Here is a 20,383-nt window from a genome sequence, read left to right as displayed (position 1 = left end):
ACTGTCAGTCGGACATCCCCGGAGGGCTCCTGGACTGAGAGAGGGCACAGACCGGGCTGAGGACCCCCTCTCTCCCCCCCAACCCCCCGCCCCCAGTACATGATTTTTGTGCACCAGGCCTCTGGTTGTACTATATATGGGATAGTTTTATACTGTGTCAAAATCAATCACAGAACTTTAGGACTGGAAGGGCCCTTACACAGCATCTCTAATCCAATCCCCAAATTGGTTAAGCCACTCCCCTTTGTCCCACATCCAACTCTGCCTTCACAGTTCACTAGCAGGTTCTTTTAAAATAGTCTTCATGTGAATGGGGTAAAAACAACACAGGCTTTGGAAACAGAATTAGCATGAACCTCTCTGTTACCGCTTACTAGCTATTTGTGTGACTTAGGGGAAGTTATTTATCCTGTGGGCCTTTGAAATGGGTAAAAATTCACCCTTACCTGTTTCCTTTTCTACAGTGATTCCTCTAATGTAAATCACAGTACAGTATTAATTTTCCTTCCACTCATCAGATTGTCTGTCATAGTACCAAAGCCACGTGATTCTGAGAATACTTGGTATATAGGTGTGTATTTCATTTTCACCAGCCACTGGACTTTCCAAAACTATCTAGATTATGTGCCCAAGTTTGCTGTGGCATGCATAAATTGACCACTCAGTAAAAGAGAACCAGAAGTATACTAGGGAGGGTAGCCAAAGCTTCCCAATTCCTCAATCCCTTCATCCATACATAAGGGAGACAATGCTAGCCATTCTCTCAGAATACCCTACCTGTTTTATTTGGAACTGCTTGCAGATTTTAGCATTCTCAGCATGTACTGATTTTGCCTGCCAGTCATATCTTTTGGAAATCTTTTTCTTAAGGTTCACATAGCTTTCATTCTCCACTACCACTGGTGCAGGACCTTCATCCTCATCTGTCTCCTCCTCAGGTAATGATTCTTTTTCAACTTGAAGGGGACAAAAGGAAACATTTTCGATATGGAGCCCTTTCTTTATCAAAAGGGGAAAATCATCGTCTAACAAAGTAACAACAACAATAAAATCATAAAATAAGAGAAAAAGTTACAGCATGAATAAAGCAGGTTCATTCATTTCCATACTACTACTACTACTGCTAAAGAACTTAAAATGCACCTTCAAACAAACTTTACTCAAGTATAAGTGGCTACTGTTAAAAACAAAATTAAGTTAAAAACAAGAGAAAATCATGGCATGGCTAAATGTTAACCCAGTAGACTTTTTACATTCAAGGAATTAACTGAAAGTTTAAACTACTGGCAAATGCACCTAAAATTCTGTGATACAAACAACCTATCAAATGATGAATCAATTAAAAAAATGAGTTATGTTCACATAATGGCCTATTATTCAGCAATGTAAAGGAATGAAGTACTGACAAATGCTACAACATGAATGAACCTTGAAAACATGTTAAGTGAAAGAAGCCAGACACAAACAGCCACGTATTGTATGATTTCATTTCTATGAAGCGCCCAGAACAGGCAAATCCATAGAGAAAGAATATAGGTTCTTGGTCGTCAGGGGTTGGGGGAAAAGAGGAGTGACTAATAATAGGTATGGGGTTTCTTTTTCGGGGTGAGGAAAATGTCCTGGAATTAGACTGTTTATGGTTGCACAACTCTGTGAACATATTAAAAATCATTTGATTGTAAGCTTCAAAAGGGTGAATTTTATGGTATGCAAATTACATCTCAATAAAGCCATAATTTCTAAAAAGTCCACAACCCACAATTTGTCATTTCTTGAGAAATGCATTTGAATCCTGGTGCTAAAAGCTGACATTTGGGAGTGAGTCAAGTGGCGAGTGAGGAAACTGGACAACTGTTCGGCACCCATAACTCAGTGCCGCGTTCTCTACTTATTGACGTTTACCTAGGAACTCTTGTGAACAATGGAAATTTATTCCTCTGAAAGAAAGATAGCAACAAATAAGAGAGAACTCTTTGATGAACTGAAGGGATTTACTTGTAGTATAAGAATTGTATAACAAACCTGGATCTGGATAAAGCCAGAAGCCTATGCAAACATTTCTTTATTTGAGGATTTAGGGATTCATGAAGATAGCCCTACTCCAGTGAATTTTGGCAGTCTAGTGTACTAAGAGCAAGAGAATACGAATAGTAGTATATAAAGAGAGCTATCTCTAAAAACTCAATTGAAAGTAATGCCACATAAAGTATCAGAAATAAAAAAGTAAAACCAAATGAATGAAATAAAACAGGTTTGTTGGGAAGATGCTATAAGTTTCTTCCCACCCTCAACTGCTAGAGTAAACTTACAAATCACTTCAAACTTTCAATTCAGGGAGCCTAATCACAGTGACAAAATTGGGCCTTCCAATTACAGTCAGGCCCTCGTTCAGGGGATTCTCATTCCTTTTTGCCCTTGGCTGAGGAGAATGACTTGCCTGAGATCCCTGGGAGATCCTAGACTATCCCTCAGAACCTCTGACTTCTTTAGTCCATCATTCTGAATGCCCCTGCCCCCTGTACCCCAAAATGCACTCCACGTGGTAAATGCCTTACATACCTTCTGGAATTCGACTTGAAACAAAAGAATTATGTGGAATGACTGGTTTACGACAGAAAGGATTAGTTATTCTGATCCCAGAGGATACTGGCAGAAAGTTCACTGGAGGATCACTGTACTTGTGATGGGTATTTGTTAGTAGATTGACTATTTCTGATTCTTCCCCTAAAAGGGTAATCAAAGAATATACAACAGGTTCTGCAGTTTCTGCAAAAGTCAAGGCCTTGCCATAAAGGAACTCAGAAATATGTAAACGACAAGCCAGAGGTAGACTCTCATTGGTGGAATAAAATGCCACCAGGGGAGCTTCGTAGGGGTATTTGTGGTCTTTAGAAAATCGAATTTCAAGTTCATATAAAAAAGATTCATCTTCATGAGCATTAAGGTGAGAATCATCTACACTTCTTTCCACTCTTCCAACAATTTGATTTGGGGGTACTTCATGTTTGAATTTGCATTTTGATCCAAATTTACAGTTTCCTTTGAGGTAAAATTTACAGATATCAAGTGAAGTCTCCTGTATATTTTTGGTACTTTCCTTTTGCTTGGATTTGCGGAATTTACTTGTCAAATACTCCAGTTCTAATCCAATGGTCCAAACTCTGTTCTGAATTCTTTCCACGAATTTTTCTCCACAGATTGACTTGAGAGCAAATGCCTCTTCCTGTCGCGGTTCCACACACTCATCCTCGCTCATATGTGCAACTGCCTCAGAGATTTTCATCCTCTCTCCAAATGTCTCGGAAAAACACTGGATGAGCAGATATTCTAGTGATGCCCCCACATCTCCGTCACAAACCCTCAGGGCTGCCTGACAGCGTTCAGTGTTGAAACCATACCTGCCAAGTGTGAAACATGACAAAAAAGGAGCAATAAGAACTCATTTAAATACATTTATGTGAAATTATAACTATATCTATGCAGGGTTTGTATTTTGAAAAAGAGTCCCTGCCCTGACTGGTTTGGCTCAATGGATAGAGCATCGGCCTGCAGACTGAAGGGTCCCAGGTTCGATTCCAGTCAAGGGCATGTACCTTGGTTGCAGGCACATCCCCAGTGGGAAGTGTGCAGGAGGCAGCTGATCGATGTTTCTAACTCCCTATCCCTCACCCTTCTTCTCTGTAAAAAATCAATAAAATATATTTAAAAAAAGAAAAAGAGTCCCTGATAATACTAATTCCTCCTTAATCTCTCTAACCCAGTGGTTCTCAACCTTCCTAATGCCACCACCCTTTAATACAGTTCCTCATGTTGTGGTGACCCCCAACCATAAAATTATTTTCGTTGCTACTTCATAACTGTAATTTTGCTACTGTTATTAATCGTAATGTAAATATCTGATATGCAGGATGTATTTTCATTGTTACAAATTGAACATAATTAAAGCTTAGTGATTAATCACAAAAACAATATGTAATTATATATGTGTTTTCCGATGGTCTTGGGTGACCCCTGTGAAAGGGTCATTCGACCCCCCAAGGGGTTGCGACCCACAGGTTGAGCACAGCTGCTCTAACCTAAAAGAGAGAATATTCAACATATCACCACTTCTGGAACGCATACAGTAGGATAACACTCAAAGCGGGGGAGGGTAGTTGGGTTTACGATATGCCTTGTTTCCCTGAATTCTCTTCCAACTGGTATGAACGTTGAAAGCAATCACCTGGAAAGTTTTTGAACTGCAACTGTTGAGACTATAAGTTCTGGATTATAAGGCTCCACTGGGCCTGACCCAGCATAATCCGAAGGATCAGCGTCGGGAACAAGGGAAGCTTCCTGTCCAGCCAACCAGTACTGCGCGTCATCACAGTCAGGCTCATCCTCTTCCTCCTCCCCAGAGATGCTTCTTCTGGAAAAGGTAACGTTTTCATATATTACATATTAATTTCTACTTACTTCAAAGAAAAACTTAGCAACAGTCTAAGCATTTAATTTAGAAAGCCAAAGGACACAGGATTCTGACCACTATTCAGTCACTGATTTAATCTTTTATTCACCTATTAATTTATATCTTGTCAATTAACATTTATCAGGCATTTACTAAATGCCAGATACTATGTTTATGTACTACCTCTTTTAAAATCTTCCCAATAACCCAACGAGATACTATCAGAATCTCCATTTTTCAGATGATCAACTAAAACTTAGAAAGGATTAGTAACTGCCAAAGGTTATACAGGTAAGAGCAACTAGAGACTTTAACCACGTCAGTCTAACCCCAGAGCCTGTATTCTTTACTGTATGTCTTGGCTATCCTCTCTTTTTTCTTATCATTCATAAAAACCACCTTTAATTTTTGCTTTGCTGCATAACCACTTACCCTAAATCTAAGATAGATATGAGATTTGTAGATAGGATGGAAATTGAGCTGTTCATGACTGACCATTCATTAATTCTGGCAAGTGGAAAAAATTAACTACTGCAATAAAAAAGCAAAATAGTCAAAAAAGTAGAAGTTGTTTCTCTTAAGCAGATGGACATGAGTAGTATAAATCTTAAGACTTTATTGGATCAACTCATTATTTGTTCCTAGAACAATACTTCGACTTGTTCACGACAAGGTTTTATTTGGAAGGTTGTCAATAAAGCAATTATTGAATTCATATTAGCATTGTCCTAGGGGGGCGAAAAAAAAGAAAAGGCAATCTGTACTAGTGCTCACAGATACTGCAAAAACAGATTCACTCTAAAACTGTTGCTGAATACTTTTATTCTTGCATTTCTCTTAGTTCACTTTCAACTAGTCACAACAGGATCAGTATTGATACAGTATTCTAAGGACACACAGGATCTTCACTGTATGTGAAAATGCCAATGCATCTTCCTTACTATCGTAATTTATTCAAATAAAATAATTTACTCAGATCCAGCATCCGCATCTTGTTCTTGCAGGTCTCGGAGAAGAGCTTTCACTTTCTCTTGATTCTCAGAAGTCATATGGAGAGTCTGTAAGGGCACTTTGGCTTTGGGCTTCCATTTGGGGCGTGTGTCTCCTTTTCTTACGTTACTGTTGCTAGGTCTGCAAAGGACACAATAACAAAATTACACATTTACCTGAAATCAGAATTTTTACACTCCCCTGAGAGTCCCCAAATATATATAACATGAACTAGATTGTCAAGTATCTTACAAAAGATGACAAGGAATAGGAAGAGGTCCTCTGTTTCCTACAATCCCTACTAGACTTCATTATGTTGGAACTGCTGGAAAAAACACTGATCAGATTCTTAATCATTAAAACTGGTTCACTAACTCAAGAACACTCTGGAGAAAGCAATGCTATCATGACTCCCTCTGCACTGGAGAACTTTTGAAAGAAATATGCTACACAAAGTGTTTATTGTATTCTATGTTAGGTAGCCAATCTGAAAGCAATCAAGAGTTCCATTTAGTTGTCAATACTCATGAGTTAATACTTGGCCTACTTTTGAAATATTTACCTAAATTATCATTATTTCCTGATTATAAAAAATACATGTTCACTATAGAAAAGTAAAGAATAAAAAAGAAAACAGAGGTTACCCTAATTAACATTATCTTTTTTCATATACATCTTTTAAAAATTGTACAGCATATATAATTTTTTATAATTTGCTTTATTTCCTTATTAAATTTAAGCTGACATTTCCCTAAAATTAAATATTCTCCTACAAGAAACACCAATCAGAAAGAATATATGCACCCCCATGTTCATAGCAGCACAATTTACAATAGCTAAGATTTGGAAACAGCCTAAGTGCCCATTAACAGATGAGTGGATTAAAAAACTGGTACATTTACACAATGGAATACTATGCTGCTGTAAAAAAGAAGGAATTCTTACAATTAGCAACAGCATGAATGGATATGAAGAGCATTATGCTAAGCGAAATAAGCCAGTCAGAGAAAGATAAATATCATATGAGCTCACTCATTTATGGAATATAATGAACAACATAAACTGATGAACAAAAATAGAACCAGAGACATAGAGACATCGAACAGACTGCCCAACCTATGAGGGAAGGCGGAGGGTGGGAGGTGAGAGGTCAACCAAAGGACCTGTATGCATGCATATGAGCATAAACAATGGACACAGACAGCAGGGGGGTGAGGCATGTGCTGGGGGGTGGGAGCCCCCGGGAAGAGGTCAATGGGGGGAAAAAGGAGACTCGTGTAAAACTTTAAACAATAAAGAATTTAAATTAAAATAATTCTCCTCCAACATAATTTTAAGTGATTACTTATATAGATGTACTAGAATGTATTTCACCAACCTTCGTTGTTGGAATTTAGATTTTTTAAAGGACTCTTTTTAATATTTAAATCATAAGTTCTAAGGTTTAACTTTATTCACTAAATTTCTTTTCTTTTTTTAGAGGGGTGGGCATGTTTCATTATACATTTTTCACAAATCTAGGGAAGTGGAAGAAACGTTCTCTATATTTAAATGCAACATATTACAGAGACTTTGAAAAGAACCACGGGGGAAGCAAAGGAGAAAGAAGAGTTGAATGTGGTTTTTAACTACTAAGTTGCAACCTCAGAAACGAAATGCTGCCTCAAATCCATAATTTCCACTAACATTTTGTTTTGAAAAATTTTAAACCTACAAAGATACTAGTGAACACCTTTTATCTAGCTTCACTGGTTCCTAACACTGTCCATATAGATATGCACACAGCTCCACTTGGAGAGAACCTCCCAACCAGTCTTCCAGGTTCTAACCCACGCCCCCTGTAGTCTATTCTCCAGACTGAGTCAGGGCTACTGAGTGTGACTGCACAGACTGTACACTGTGCAAAAACTCCTGGCAGGGGTGGGAGATGAGTGAGGGAGGAGGGAAAAGCAAGAGTTAAAATCCAATCCATGCTGTATTCACCAAATCATGCACCCTGAGGCTACAACGGCCCAAAGAAAGGGCACCATTTTCTAATTCACATAAAGGCATATACTGAATAGTAGCAACTCTGATCAGAGTGATTAATGTCACATACCCTTGCCTTAAACCCTGCAATGACTTTCCATCTTACTCAAAGCAAAAGCCAGAGTCCTCATAATGGCCCATAAAGTCCTACAAAGTGCAGCCTTTCAGACCTAACTGCCCATCACTCTCCTTTTTACCCATTCACTGTAGCCACTGGCTTCCCTGCCATTTCCTAAAGCTTCCAGGCATACTCCTGGCTTAGGGACTTGGCAATTGCTGTTCCCTCTGCCTTGAATGCTCTTCCCTCAGCTAGTATCACAGCTCACTCCTTCATTTCCTTCTTGTCCTTGCTCAAATGACACATTATTAGAGAAGCTTTCTCTGATCACTGTACATAAAATAGCAACTACTGAAAATACCAGCAATCTATTTTGGTATTTTCTATCACCTCTATCCTTCATTTTTCTCCATAGCATGTACCACCTGAAACAGTACATGTTTGTTTATGGTCTTTATACCTCAAATCTCCTTCTATGAAGACAAGGATAATATTTTAATATTTTACTCATTGCTGTAATTCTAGTCCCTGAACAGTACCTGGTGCATAGTAGGCACTGTTAATATTTGCTGCCTGAATGAACATCTAAGACTGCAAGAACCTGTGATATCTGTTTTCAAAAAGAATGGCGCTGCATTGAACTCAGAAATTGGGCTCTTAAGTCAAAAGCGACGGTGAAAACATAGTTTAAATTACTTTGGAAAAGTCCTTAAAATGGTGTCAAGTTTGAGACTGCTACATTGTTTCTCAATATGTCCAAAAATGACAATTTGAATACCAGATGAAGTATTTGGTTGTATTAGGCACTATGTGTGAAAAACCTATTTTTAAACCCTAACATCATATACTCAGTACATCAGAGACTTAAACTCCAACCAGTACTTGCAAACTGAGACCGACTGAGGGAACAGCAGATTCTTCTCCATTTCTTGCTCACTGTGGGACTCAGATTCATTTAGTGGCTAGTTTAAACTACTTAAGTGCTGTTTTCCTTTTTTTCCTGAATGCATATAGCTGAATTCATTTAAGTTAAAAGCATGAATGATACAGTTAAACTCTAGCACTCATCTATATTCCTTCTAATATTTAGTTGAGAGTTATTCTCCGAAGAGTGTGTGTGTGTGTATGTAGCTTTAAAGAAATCCCTCCATCTCTAAGAATTCCCATAGAAAGCTCGTAGTGCAGTTTGAGAGACAATTACAATTTTACATACATATTGTACAGTATGTAGTAATACATCTTTACTTTCATTAAATATTCATTAGAGTTATCAGAATTTATTCATTACTTAAAAGTTGACTATGAGAGAAGCCCGGATATCATTAGTTATCAGGTGAAGCACCAGTGAAGATTTGGTCAATCTGGTTGGAAAACAGATCATTCATCAATGAGAAAGACAGAGTCCAACCAGGTCACATACTGGAACCTTCAAACTATACAGCCTAAGGAATACTTAAAAAAATTTTCATTACTTTTCCCATTTCCAATATTCTCATAACATTGGTTACAATAATGATATTACACTCAATTCACAGCATCATGTGGAAGTTCAAGTTCATTTCACATTTTGAACTTCCAAAAAGAAAAAGCTGTTATTTGCCATCAGACATTCAGACTATATTATAAAGAGGGGGACTGCAAAGTTTTAAAATAAGAGGAACAACTAACTTGAGCAGAATTACTTGGCTTTTCTTACCCCTTCTCTGAGCAACTATTGTCCCATACATTAGGAACTGACACCGTTTCCATCTTTGAACATTCAGAGAGCATAATACCTGGCTGAGGACCTTGATTCACTGAAGATACAAAAGTCATCGCCATCATCCCAAGTTCTACTTGAGGCCTTTCTATTGCCACCACTGCCGCCACCACCATGAGATTTACTAGCGTTACTCCTGCCTCCTCTTCCTCCTCTAGAAGACCCTTTCCCACTTCCTTTGCCTGGCTTGCCTTTTCTTCTTACTGAAGAACTCATTTTCACCTGCAAGAGAAAAAAGGAACACAGACCTCATGACACCAGACAAGTATAATAATTCTTCGTTTTCAAAGTTATGGATATAGCCTATTTTTTAAAGCGGATCTGGAAACACTGCTTTTATTTTTGTTATTTATTTATTTTTGCGTTGTTGTTAATCCTCACCTGAGGATATTTTTCCATTGAGGAAAAAGCTGGGTAGGACTGACTTATGTGTTAAAACAATTACTTTAGTGCGATGTGAAGAATAAAAGGACTGGATGGTGGTAGTGAGGAGGAGAAACCAAGAGGCCAGTTAGGAAATTACTGCAGTCATTCAGTGGGCGAAAGCAGGGGGAGCAGGAGCAAAAGACCCCCACAAGCCCAGAGTCACCGGAGTCCCAAGAGAAGCAAGAAACAGAACTCCTCTGTTTAGGGAACTAGGCATTCCAAACCCTAGAGCCCGTGCATTGCCACACCCATTCTGGACCACCATTTCTGTCCCCAGGCATTACGGACAGCCAGCACCTTCCCTAACCCCCTCCAACCTTACGGGGCCTACACCTACCTTCCTTCGCTGGAGCCCTGGGGAGTGTAAAGCTGCAGCTTCCTGGTGAAGCTGCCCAAATGACGAGCCTGTAATATCTGGCCTTCCCATGCTCCTTTCTATCATTAATAACTAGCTAGTTACAATGGTATCAAGGGAACATACAACAACCGACCAATGAATGCATACATAAGTGGAACAAATCAGTTTCTCTCTCTCTCTCTCTCAAATAAATCAATTAAAACATAAATAAAGAGGAGTGGCTAGCCACCCAGACCAAGCCATCGCAAGCTTGCCTAAAGAGTGATCCACAACTTGTCTCACAGCAGCCCCGAAAGTATGACCTTTACAACTTGATCTGAGATCTGCGCTCAAATTCTACATTTAGACTTGCGGGCTGTATCCAATATGACTCTCTCCAGCCGTTTTCCAGGGAACAGGAATCATGCTGCATAATCCATACAGACAGATCCCACTGTTCTATGCCAGGCTGCAGAGGCCGATTTCAGCTATCTTTTTTCCACCGTGGACACAGGGGCCTAAGTTCGGTTCCAAGAGTATCCTTTGTTTCACGCCCAAGTTTGGTTCCCGGGCACAGAACCACTAAGCTGGGCACTCAACACTGACACACACCACTCCCTTTCCAGGAAAATCTCCGACGGACCCCTCACAGCCAGCTCCATGCAGACACCCACACCTGGGACCTCTCCCCGAGCATGCAACGCCCCCCAAACAGCCATTGGGTTCGAGATGGAGACGACAGGAAATGAAACCTGGCCCCTCCAATCCATCCCTTTGCCCCTCGGAGCCCGAACGCAGCGCTCCCGCAGGCGGGGCCAGCTCAGCTGCCGACCCCCGCCTGGCCCGGCCCCAGGGCCTGGGGTCCTGCCAAACAGCGGGATCCTCAGCACCGACCGCTTCGGGAGAGGAAGGCGCGAGAAGGTCTGCACACTGACAACCAGGACGACGCGCAGACCGCGCACACGGACACACCCCTTGGCCGCGGAGGGGGCGCCGCAGCCGGCTCGCAGCGCCGCTACCCGGGCGGCGGTCGGGAGAGAGTGCTCAGAGCCGAGGAGTCCCGCCGGGTCCCGCCACCCTCGCAGGTCTCACCTGGAGCTGCTCCGCCGCGGCCCAGTCTCGGCGGCACAGCCCTGGCGTCTTCTGATTGGCTCAGACTTGGCCCCTCGCACTTTCGCTTCCGGGTGAGAGGTGCTTGGTCGCCCCGGCAACCGAGCCGCCCTCTGCGCTAGGTTCCCCTCTACGCCACGGAGCTGGCGACTCAGCGGCAATCGCTGAGTCCAGAAAATGTCTCCAGCACCTCTCTGCCAAGTGAGTGGCCCCCGTCCCGACGCCCCGAGCGGGGAAGGGCGCCTTAAATTAGAACTCGCCTTGGTCCAGAGCTCAGCCCCGGGTAACCCCGCTACCGGTGTGATACCTTTCCTGAGCGTCCACCCTGGGGCGGGGGCGGGGCGCGGGGCGCGGAGGGCACCTGGCCTGAGAGTCAGGAGACAGGGGTTCCAGCTCTGATTCGGCGGTGGGTTTGCTGTTGTGCCGACCTCTCTGGGTTTCAGTTTCCTCTGCGCTGCCGGATGACCTCCGTCTCTTAGGTCCTTCTCTTAGCTCTAACATTCCAAGGTTTCGAATGTGGAACCATTTAAGAGCAATTGAAAACAGGTCGGTTTTTCGTATGATCAAGTTAAATGCTTTGTATTTAACGATTGCTTTCCAAGTGCCATTATTCACTGCAGTTCCTGCTATAAGTGCTAATAACTGAGCTGGACACGAGGGCGAGAGCAGAAATGTGACTAATCCGTGATCCCTGACCTAAACGACCTGCTGTAGTGATGGGGATTCTGGCACAAAAGCGTTGCTTTAATAGGGCCCTACGTGCTATGGGCGGGCTAGGCCCAGAGTGTTGTGGGGGCTCCTAGAGGAATGGGGGGGGGGGCGGGGGGTGAGGGGAGGTAAGAAAGGTTTTGCTGTTTTTCTTTGTTCCTCTTTCTGGGGAAAATTTTCAACCTTGTATTCCAGTTCACTAATTTACTTTTCAATTGCATCTTTGCTATTCAGCCCTTCAAAGGAGTTTTATTTCATTAATTATTTATTTTCTGGACTGCTAATTTGTTGTTTTTCATAACCACCAGCTCCTGTCTCAAGGATGTTACAGTATTTTAAACTCTTCTACCTATTGTGTTATTAACTCTGTTTCTTCAGAGGGTATGAGCCTCTAGCTTTTCTCAACTGGCACCTAAATTTTTAAATTAAAAATATCAGTTCTCTTGCCTCACCCATAGAGATTCTGAGTCAGTGACATAGGGTAGAGCCTAGACACTTGCATGGTCCCTACTTTGGGTAACATCCTAGTAGGCTCTATTGTCCTAGAAGTTTGAGTTTATTTATTTTAACATATGCTTTCTTAAGTTTTTAATGTTTTTAGAGCACTAAATGCCCCAGTGCTCTGAGGCATAGGTTCACCCCAGCCCTTGGTTTCTTCCTTCCTTTTTTACCTGGTCTCCATTCCAGTCTTATTCTTTTTGCTCACCCCCACACTCACCCTTCCTCATTTACTATCTTTATTTTCTTTTTCCTCCTTCTGCCAAGTCAGAGATTCCTTACTTTACCTTACCTCTGAGACAATCAATAGGTCATATAGGCTAACCAAGAAAAATAAAAACGTATGTCCCTATAAAAACTTACATGACTCTCTATAGCAGCATTATTGATAGCTGCCCAAACTGGAAACAACCCAGCTGTCCATTAACTGATGAATGATAAACAGAATCTGTTCTTTCTGTACATGGACTATTATTCAGCAATAAAAAGAGATGAAGTCCTGCCCTAACCCGTTTGGCTCAGTGGATAGAGCGTTGGCCTGCAGACTGAAGGGCCCCAGGTTCCATTCTGGTCAAGGGCATGTACCTTAGTTGCAGGCACATCCCCAGTAGGGATTGTGCAGGAGGCAGCTGATTGATGTTTCTCCCTCATTGATGTTTCTAACTCTCTATCCCTCTCCCTTCCTCTCTAAAAAATAAATAAAATATATATTAAAAAAAAGAAAAGAGAGATGAAGTCCTAATGTATGCTGTATCATGGTTGAACCTTGAAAACATTATGCTAAGGACTACATATTGTATGATTTCATATATATATATATATGTATATATGAAATGTCCACAATACGAAAATCCATACAGAAAGTAGATTATTGGTTGCCAGGGGGTGGGGGTGGGGGTGGGGTTGCGTGGGAGTGGGCAATTAAGGGAATGGAAAATAGCTGAGAATGGGCAAATGATTCTTTTTGGGGTGATTAAAATATTCTAAAGTTAGATTGTAATAGCTACACAACTCTGAATATTCTAACTATTGAATTGTGTAAAAGGGTATGTTTTGTAAATTATATTTTAATAAAGCTGTTATAACGAACAAATAAGTAAAAATAAATCATCTAGACAAAATTATTTCCCCAGGACCCTACACTGGATAATGGAATGTCAAGTAATCATGACATGCTTGTGATCATATGAAGTGAATCTATTTGGTTAGCTCTTAAAGTGCATTTGTTATAGGTATTATGACATAAAAAAATATTTAAGTTTATGTGACTTTTCCTAAATCTTTTTAAACAGCTGAAGAAGTATATAAGATAAACTTTATATTTCCAAATGGAGACCAGTATGGTAAGCATACATTTCAATTACTTTTTCTATACAGACTTAAATGAAATAGCTTAAGAGTGAAAAATGAGACTCACATTTTATAAAACTACTATTGGAATGTTAACTCAATTTAATAAAGTAACGTAGATGAAACGGTTTTAAATCTGAATTCTAATGTTAAGTCTAGGCAGTATGCCTTGGTAACCTATGGGATCTGTCTGTCTTCCTGGTCATTGGGTCTTAATGACTATAAGTCCTTGTAAGCTCCTTATCTCTGGTCTCATCTGTTTCAGTGCTGGGGAGCCAAAGAGACCCATACGTACAGTTGTGATTAGGCCTAAATATAAAAACTTTAAAAAAAATTATTTATCTGTTTGTTTTTGAACATTTTTTTTTAATCCTCACCAGAAGGTATTTTTCCACTGGTTTTTAGAGAGAGTAGGAGAGAGAGGGAAAGACAGAAATATCAATGTGAGAGAAACATCAATTGGTTGCCTCCTGCACTTTCCCTGGAGCCTGCAACCGAGGTACATGCCCTTGACTGGAATTGATCCCAGAACCCTTCAGTCCACAGGCTGATGCTCTATCCACTGAGCCAAATTGGCTGGGGCTATAAATACTTTATTACCTAGTCAAACAGGGTTCCCGTTTATAATATTCAGTATTTCTCTCTTGTTTAGATGGTGATTGTACAAGAACACCTTTTGGAATTGTCGAGAGAAATGGAATAGGTGTTCATACCACTCCTAATGGGATTATCTACACAGGAAACTGGAAAGATGACAAGGTATTGTTGGTTTGAATACTGACAGTGGATAAGTAAACCTAGTGACTCTAGGTATTTCTCCATTAATCAAAAACACGAGTAGACTATACAACAAAAAACCAAATAGTTATCTATATATATAAAAGGCTAATATGCTAAGTGTCTGACCGTTTGACCGGTAGCTGTGATGTGCACTGACCACCAAGGGGCAGACGCTCAATGCACTGGCATGGAAACATGGAACAGACTGATGAATCTCAGAGGGAAGGGGATAGGGAGGAGGGTGAGAAGAGATTAACCAAAGATCTTATATGCATATTAGAGGCCCGGTGTACAGATTCGTGCACCAGTGGGGTCCATTGGCCTGGCCTGTGCCCTCTCGCAATCCAGGACCACTCAGGGGATGTTGGACTGCCAGTTTTGGCCCAATCCCCACAGGCCAGGCCGAGGGCCCCCACCGGTGCACAAATTCGTGTACCAGGCCTCTAGTATTTAATATATATGAATATATGAGTAATATTAAACTTATGCAGAGAGCTAGTTATCATCTTTCTCATCTTCTATTCATTGAGTAAAACTAAACTCATTACAAAATTTTCTCATTTAATCCTCAAAGCAATCATTAGCACTCCTACTTTATAAATGAGGTAAATCAAGTTCAGATTTCTTATACCTAATAAGTGATGAAACAAGAATGTGTACCCAAGTCTGCTTGAATATAATTTTTGTTCTTCACAACTTTTGTACTGTTTCCTAGGTAACTAAACCAGTTGCCCTTTAAGATTTTTGATAACTCAAGCTATCTCAAGGACCCCTATTGTCATCATCATGGTGTTCCAACCATGATGTTCAAATGCCCCAGATCAGGAACACTTGACTTGGTGGTGAGGTGGGGGGAGGAGGGGCCTCACAGAAATAAAGGGTAATATAATGATAGATTAAATAATAAGTGGATGATAGATATATGTGTACATTTTCAAAGTATTCTAGGGAAACTGAAGGTTAGCTACTGAGTTATTTCCTTTGTTACAAACAGATGAACGGTTTTGGAAGACTTGAACATTTTTCAGGAGCAGTCTATGAAGGATACTTTAAGGACAATATGTTTCATGGACTGGGGACTTATATATTCCCATCTGGGGCAAAGTACACTGGAAATTTCAATGAAAATAGGTAAGCTTAAAATAAAAGGTCACTATAGTTCTAAAAGATTCTTTTCAGGCATGTTTGCTTAAGTATTTTATTTAGTTAATGTTAAATATTCTTTTGTAATATATTTCGTTAGAATATATTTATAACATTTAGTAAGAGATGTCAGGTTATTTTTTTAGGAGAAAAAAATCTTATGAGATGCTAAGACCATCATGAGCCTTCAAAAGAAAATCATTCAGCCCAGCCAGTGTGGCTTCTTGGTTGAGCACTGACCTATGAACCAGAGGTTCAATTCCCAGTCATGGCACATGCCCCGGGCTTGAGCAGTCGATCAATGTTTCTTTCTCATCAGTGTTTCCATATCCCTCTCCCTTCTTCTCTCTAAAATTAATAAAAACATATTAAAAAAATAAAGGGAGAAAAACCTAACCATGGGATAAAGGTCTGTTTGTGTAAGTGAAGTGCATTTTTATCACTCCAAAGAGTCCAAGGAAACACCAGCACGGAGCACAGCACTCCAAACATAGTTGACAGTCAGTAAATGTTTGTTGAATAAATAAATGACCTAATATAAGCTTTTCATTTTTTAACTGATTGTTTGGGTTTTTATGTAAACTTAGCATATCCTAGAACAGTGATGGCGAACCTATGGCATGCCTATGACAACATTTTTTTGGTTGATTTTTCTTTGTTAAATGGCATTTAAATGTATAAAATAAATATCAAAAATATACGTCTTTGTTTTACTATGGTTGCAAATATCAAAAAATTTCTATATGTGACACGGCGCCAGAGTTAAGTTAGGGTTTTTCAAAATGCTGACACACCGAGCTCAAAAGGTTTACCATCACTGTCCTAGAATCTTGTACACCAAAATTTGTATAATGGCCGAAACCGGTTTGGCTCAGTGGATAGAGCGTCGGCCTGCGGACTGAAAGGTCCCAGGTTCGATTCCGGTCAAGGGCATGTACCTGGGTTGCGGGCATATCCCCAGTAGGAGATGTGCAGGAGGCAGCTGATCGATGTTTCTCTCTCATCAATGTTTCTAACTATCTCTCTCCCTTCCTCTCTGTAAAAAATCAATAAAATATATTTTAAAAAAATTTGTATAATGACTATTTATTCGAAATAATAATATTAACACTTTGTGGTCTGATTTTATTTTTGGAATTCAAACAGTCTGGTCTGAATTAATTGATGGGATTGAATGTTGAACTGGTTTGCGGTGTCGGCTTCAGCCTTGACATTGGACCTGCTACTAGCACCTGGTCTGTCGAGTCAGCCTCCACGTTGGACCTGCTACTAGCGCCTGGTCTGTCGAGTTGGCCTCGATGTTGGACCTGCTACTAGCATTTGGTCTGTCGAGTCAGCCTCCACGTTGGACCGAAAAGGGTTAATAGGTGTTTTTTTGTTTTTTTTGTTTTTTTGTAGGATATGAAAACAGGATGCTGGGTTTTAAATCAAAGTCTCAAAATGGAAAGCTATAATTCTTCAGACATAGTATTATAATATGTTACAGTCTAGGTCAGTGGTTCTCAACCTTCTGGCCCTTTAAATACAGTTCCTCATGTTGTGACCAAACCATAAAATTATTTCCGTTGCTACTTCATAACTGTAATGTTGCTACTGTTATGAATCGTAATGTAAATATCTGATATGCAGGATGGTCTTAGGCGACCCCTGTGAAAGGGTCGTTCGACCGCCAAAAAAGGGTCGCGACCCACAGGTTGAGAACCGCTGGTCTAGATAGTCTTAAATCTGGACTGTAAATTCTTAGTCTTGATTAATGAACAAACTTATTTTTTACTATTACAGGGTGGAAGGTGAAGGACAATATACTGATATCCAAGGACTAGAATGGTGTGGTACCTTTCATTTCACAGCCGCTCCAGGCCTGAGACTAAAGCTCCACATGTAGATTTTCTGCATTCAAGTTTAATGTAGTAATTGAAGATTTAGTTGTAAGGAAACCAAATCTGTCATATGAAATAACTTCATACACTACCTCTATATTATAATATTGCCAATAAAATCATCATTCACTTATGCCTTTTTTATTAACTTTACTTTCATTATCTTATAATTAGTTCAAATTATGTGATTCAGTTCAGAGTTTTCTCATTTTAATAAACACAGCAAAACTATCCAAATCTTGGCAAAGTCAATGTCCAATCCTGTGCCTGAATTTTGTCATCTTTAAAAAGTATGCCTGTATTAAAGGAAATTATCTAGAAAATGAAAAGACAATTCACAGAATGGTAGAAAATATTTGGAAATCACATATCTGGTAAAGGTTTGGTTTCCAGAATATTAAAGAACTCACTCATATAAATAGCTTATATAATAACAACATAGTATGCAAATTGTCCCCTCGACTAGATTTCTTCCAGGAGTTTGACCAGGGGGTGGGCCAGCTGGGGGAAGGGAGAGACTACCCGGCCGGCAGCCGCTAGGGATGCTACCAGTGCATGAATTTCATGCACTGGGCCTCTAGTATATAAATAAAGAGACAACCCAATTAAAAATTGGGCAAGGAATTTGAATAGACATTTCTTCAAAGAAAGAAAATATGTCTAGTAAGCAAATGAAAAGATGCTTAACATTACTTTTTAGAGAAATATAAATTAAACCCACAATAAGACAAAACTTAATAATCACTAGATTGGCTATATTTAAAAAGATAATAAAAGCTAGCAAGGATGTGGAGGAATTGGAAACCTCCAACATTGCTAGTGGGAATGTAAAATGGTGCAGCTGTTGTAGAAAACAATATCTCAAAAAGTTAGACATGTAGTTACCATATGAACCAGCAGTTCCTAAGTATGTACCCAACAGAAATGATTTGTACAGGAATATCCATAGCAGCATTATTCATAACAGCCCAATACTAGAAACAACCCAAATGTCCACCAACTGATAAATGAATAAACAAAGATGGTATATCCATACAATGGAATATTATTCAGGCATAAAAAGGGATGAAGTACTGATACAAGCTACAACATGAATGAACCCTGAAAATACTGTACTATGTGAAAGAATCCAGTCACAAAAGGCCACATATTGTATGGCTGTTATGTGAAATGTCTAGATTAGTGGCTGCCAGGGGAGGGAGGAATTGGGAGGAATGGGTTTCTTTTTTGGGTGATAAAAATGTTCTAGAATTAGTGGTCATAGCTGTGCAACCTTATGAATACTAAACCACTGAATTGTTCACATCAAAAGGGAAAATTTTGCATATGATATGTGAATTATAGCTCAATTTTCTAAAAAAATAGATGTGTCCTCGCATATTCTATGGCTAGAAAGCGTCTTCATCTTCTACATAAAATTGTTTTCAGTTACCAGAACAGTACATGACAGATACATATTAAAAGTTACAATAAAGACCTGAGTGTTTTTTGCTGAAACTATTATTCTGGAACTGACAAAAAATAGTGCATGCAATAGATAACTTCTGTATCATATTTCTTTAAAATCTTATTAAAAATATATATTTCTCAATATATTATTGCCAAACATTTTTAAAAATTTTTTGGTTGAACTATAAATCTGTGTTGAATGTATTTTAAGCCCTAGCTGGTTAGATCAGTTGGTTAGAGTATCATCCCAATACACCAAGGTTGCAGGTTCCATCCCTGGCCAGAGCACACATAAGAATCAACCAATGAATGCATAAATAAGTGGAACAACAAACTGATGTATCTCTCTCTCTCAAATTTAAAAAATTTTAAAAGAAATATATTTTACAATATTGAAATAGAAATGGTATTTTTGTTAGTTTTTATAATAATAGCTTTATATTTAATTTCAAAAGATACTATTAGTGCTCAAAGATACAGTTTAAAAATTAGACATTTTTGGATTTGTTGCTTAGCATTAACTAGTATTCTTTTAGAATTAAATATTATTGTACTGGAATTTATAACAAGATAAATACTGGATAGGTTAAGATAAGGCAAGAGGGTGTCTTTTGGGAGCAGGACATACAATGCAAATTCAAAACTGGAAAATAAAAAAAAATATCTGCTTTACTGCAAACTAAAATTTCCCAAATATTTTTCTTTGAATTATTTAAAATGGCAAGACACATATTTTGCTTTTAAAATCTTTAACTTTACTGATAGATAAATAACTTTGTAATGCTCAAGTTTTCAATTTTCTAAGATACCAAAGTCATCCCTCTTAAAGTTTTCCTCTTTAACTCCTTGAAACTAAACACATTCAGTTATTTGATTAGTTGATGCTAGAATTTGACCTAGAGCTTATGTAATTAGAAGAGACACTAGTTTTAGCTCATTTAAAAGCCTAGCTAGCATATGACAGTCTCCTTTCCGGGAAGTCAAGCCTCTCCACTGCTTCTTTTTATAACCTTTAAGTTAATTCAGAATCCAGATAAGCCTTGATCCAAGGATGATATAACCACAGCAAGCACCATGGGGTAAGTGTGCTTTTATGTGCTTTTGAGGCATTGAGATAGGAAACAGTATCATAAGAGAAGAAATTCCATCAATCCTTAGTAATTTTGATTCAAAATATGCTGACATTAAGAATAAAATTTAACAATAAGTAACTTTTTATTCAAAAGTTATAACAATTTATAAAACATTCATTTCCTTGCTTAGTTGTAAAATTGTCATAACTGCCTTTGTAGCTTATCAATGAATGATATGTTTGTGGACTGAATAGTTTTACATATTTACATATTTAATGGAAGCTGAGTTAAATTTTGAGAGCAATCTTAAAGAATGACAGGGTTCTTTCATTGAAAAATAGTTATAA

General features: G+C 39.1%; 3 protein-coding genes across 14 annotated transcripts in view; 2 read left to right on the top strand and 1 right to left on the bottom strand.

Moving 5' to 3' along the window:
• Positions 1-11,366, bottom strand: part of DHX57 (DExH-box helicase 57) — a 48,874-nt gene extending 37,508 nt beyond the window's left edge. Inside the window, exons 1-6 of one of the 6 annotated variants that reach the window (XR_009448006.1) lie at positions 10,884-11,121; positions 9,299-9,504; positions 5,420-5,578; positions 4,223-4,408; positions 2,560-3,398; positions 778-956 (exon numbers count right to left, since the gene is read on the bottom strand). Coding sequence is in view for 5 of the 6 variants with exons in the window: in XM_059660044.1 (XP_059516027.1) it covers positions 778-956; positions 2,560-3,398; positions 4,223-4,408; positions 5,420-5,578; positions 9,299-9,498 (1,563 nt within the window). In the remaining variant the exon portion in view is untranslated. The other 5 variants (XM_059660044.1, XM_059660047.1, XM_059660043.1 and 2 more) reach the window with 5 other exon arrangements.
• On the top strand, positions 10,775-17,647 carry MORN2 (MORN repeat containing 2). The gene is made up of 6 exons (XM_059660663.1): positions 10,775-10,966; positions 11,278-11,356; positions 13,654-13,704; positions 14,364-14,470; positions 15,486-15,622; positions 17,417-17,647. The coding sequence occupies exons 1-6, from the start codon at positions 10,775-10,777 to the stop codon at positions 17,517-17,519; spliced, it is 669 nt and encodes a 222-aa protein (XP_059516646.1). The 3' UTR covers positions 17,520-17,647.
• A 151-nt stretch (positions 17,648-17,798) lies between these two features.
• Positions 17,799-20,383, top strand: part of ARHGEF33 (Rho guanine nucleotide exchange factor 33) — a 67,596-nt gene continuing 65,011 nt past the window's right edge. For all 7 annotated transcript variants that reach the window (XM_059660053.1, XM_059660054.1, XM_059660052.1 and 4 more), the window contains exon 1: positions 17,799-20,042. The gene's annotated coding sequence lies outside the window, so the exon portion shown is untranslated. The remainder of the gene's footprint in view (positions 20,043-20,383) is intronic.

Source organism: Myotis daubentonii, chromosome 12 (assembly GCF_963259705.1).
Source record: "Myotis daubentonii chromosome 12, mMyoDau2.1, whole genome shotgun sequence".
Lineage (NCBI taxonomy): Eukaryota > Metazoa > Chordata > Mammalia > Chiroptera > Vespertilionidae > Myotis > Myotis daubentonii.
This window is presented reverse-complemented; position numbering and strand designations above follow the sequence as displayed.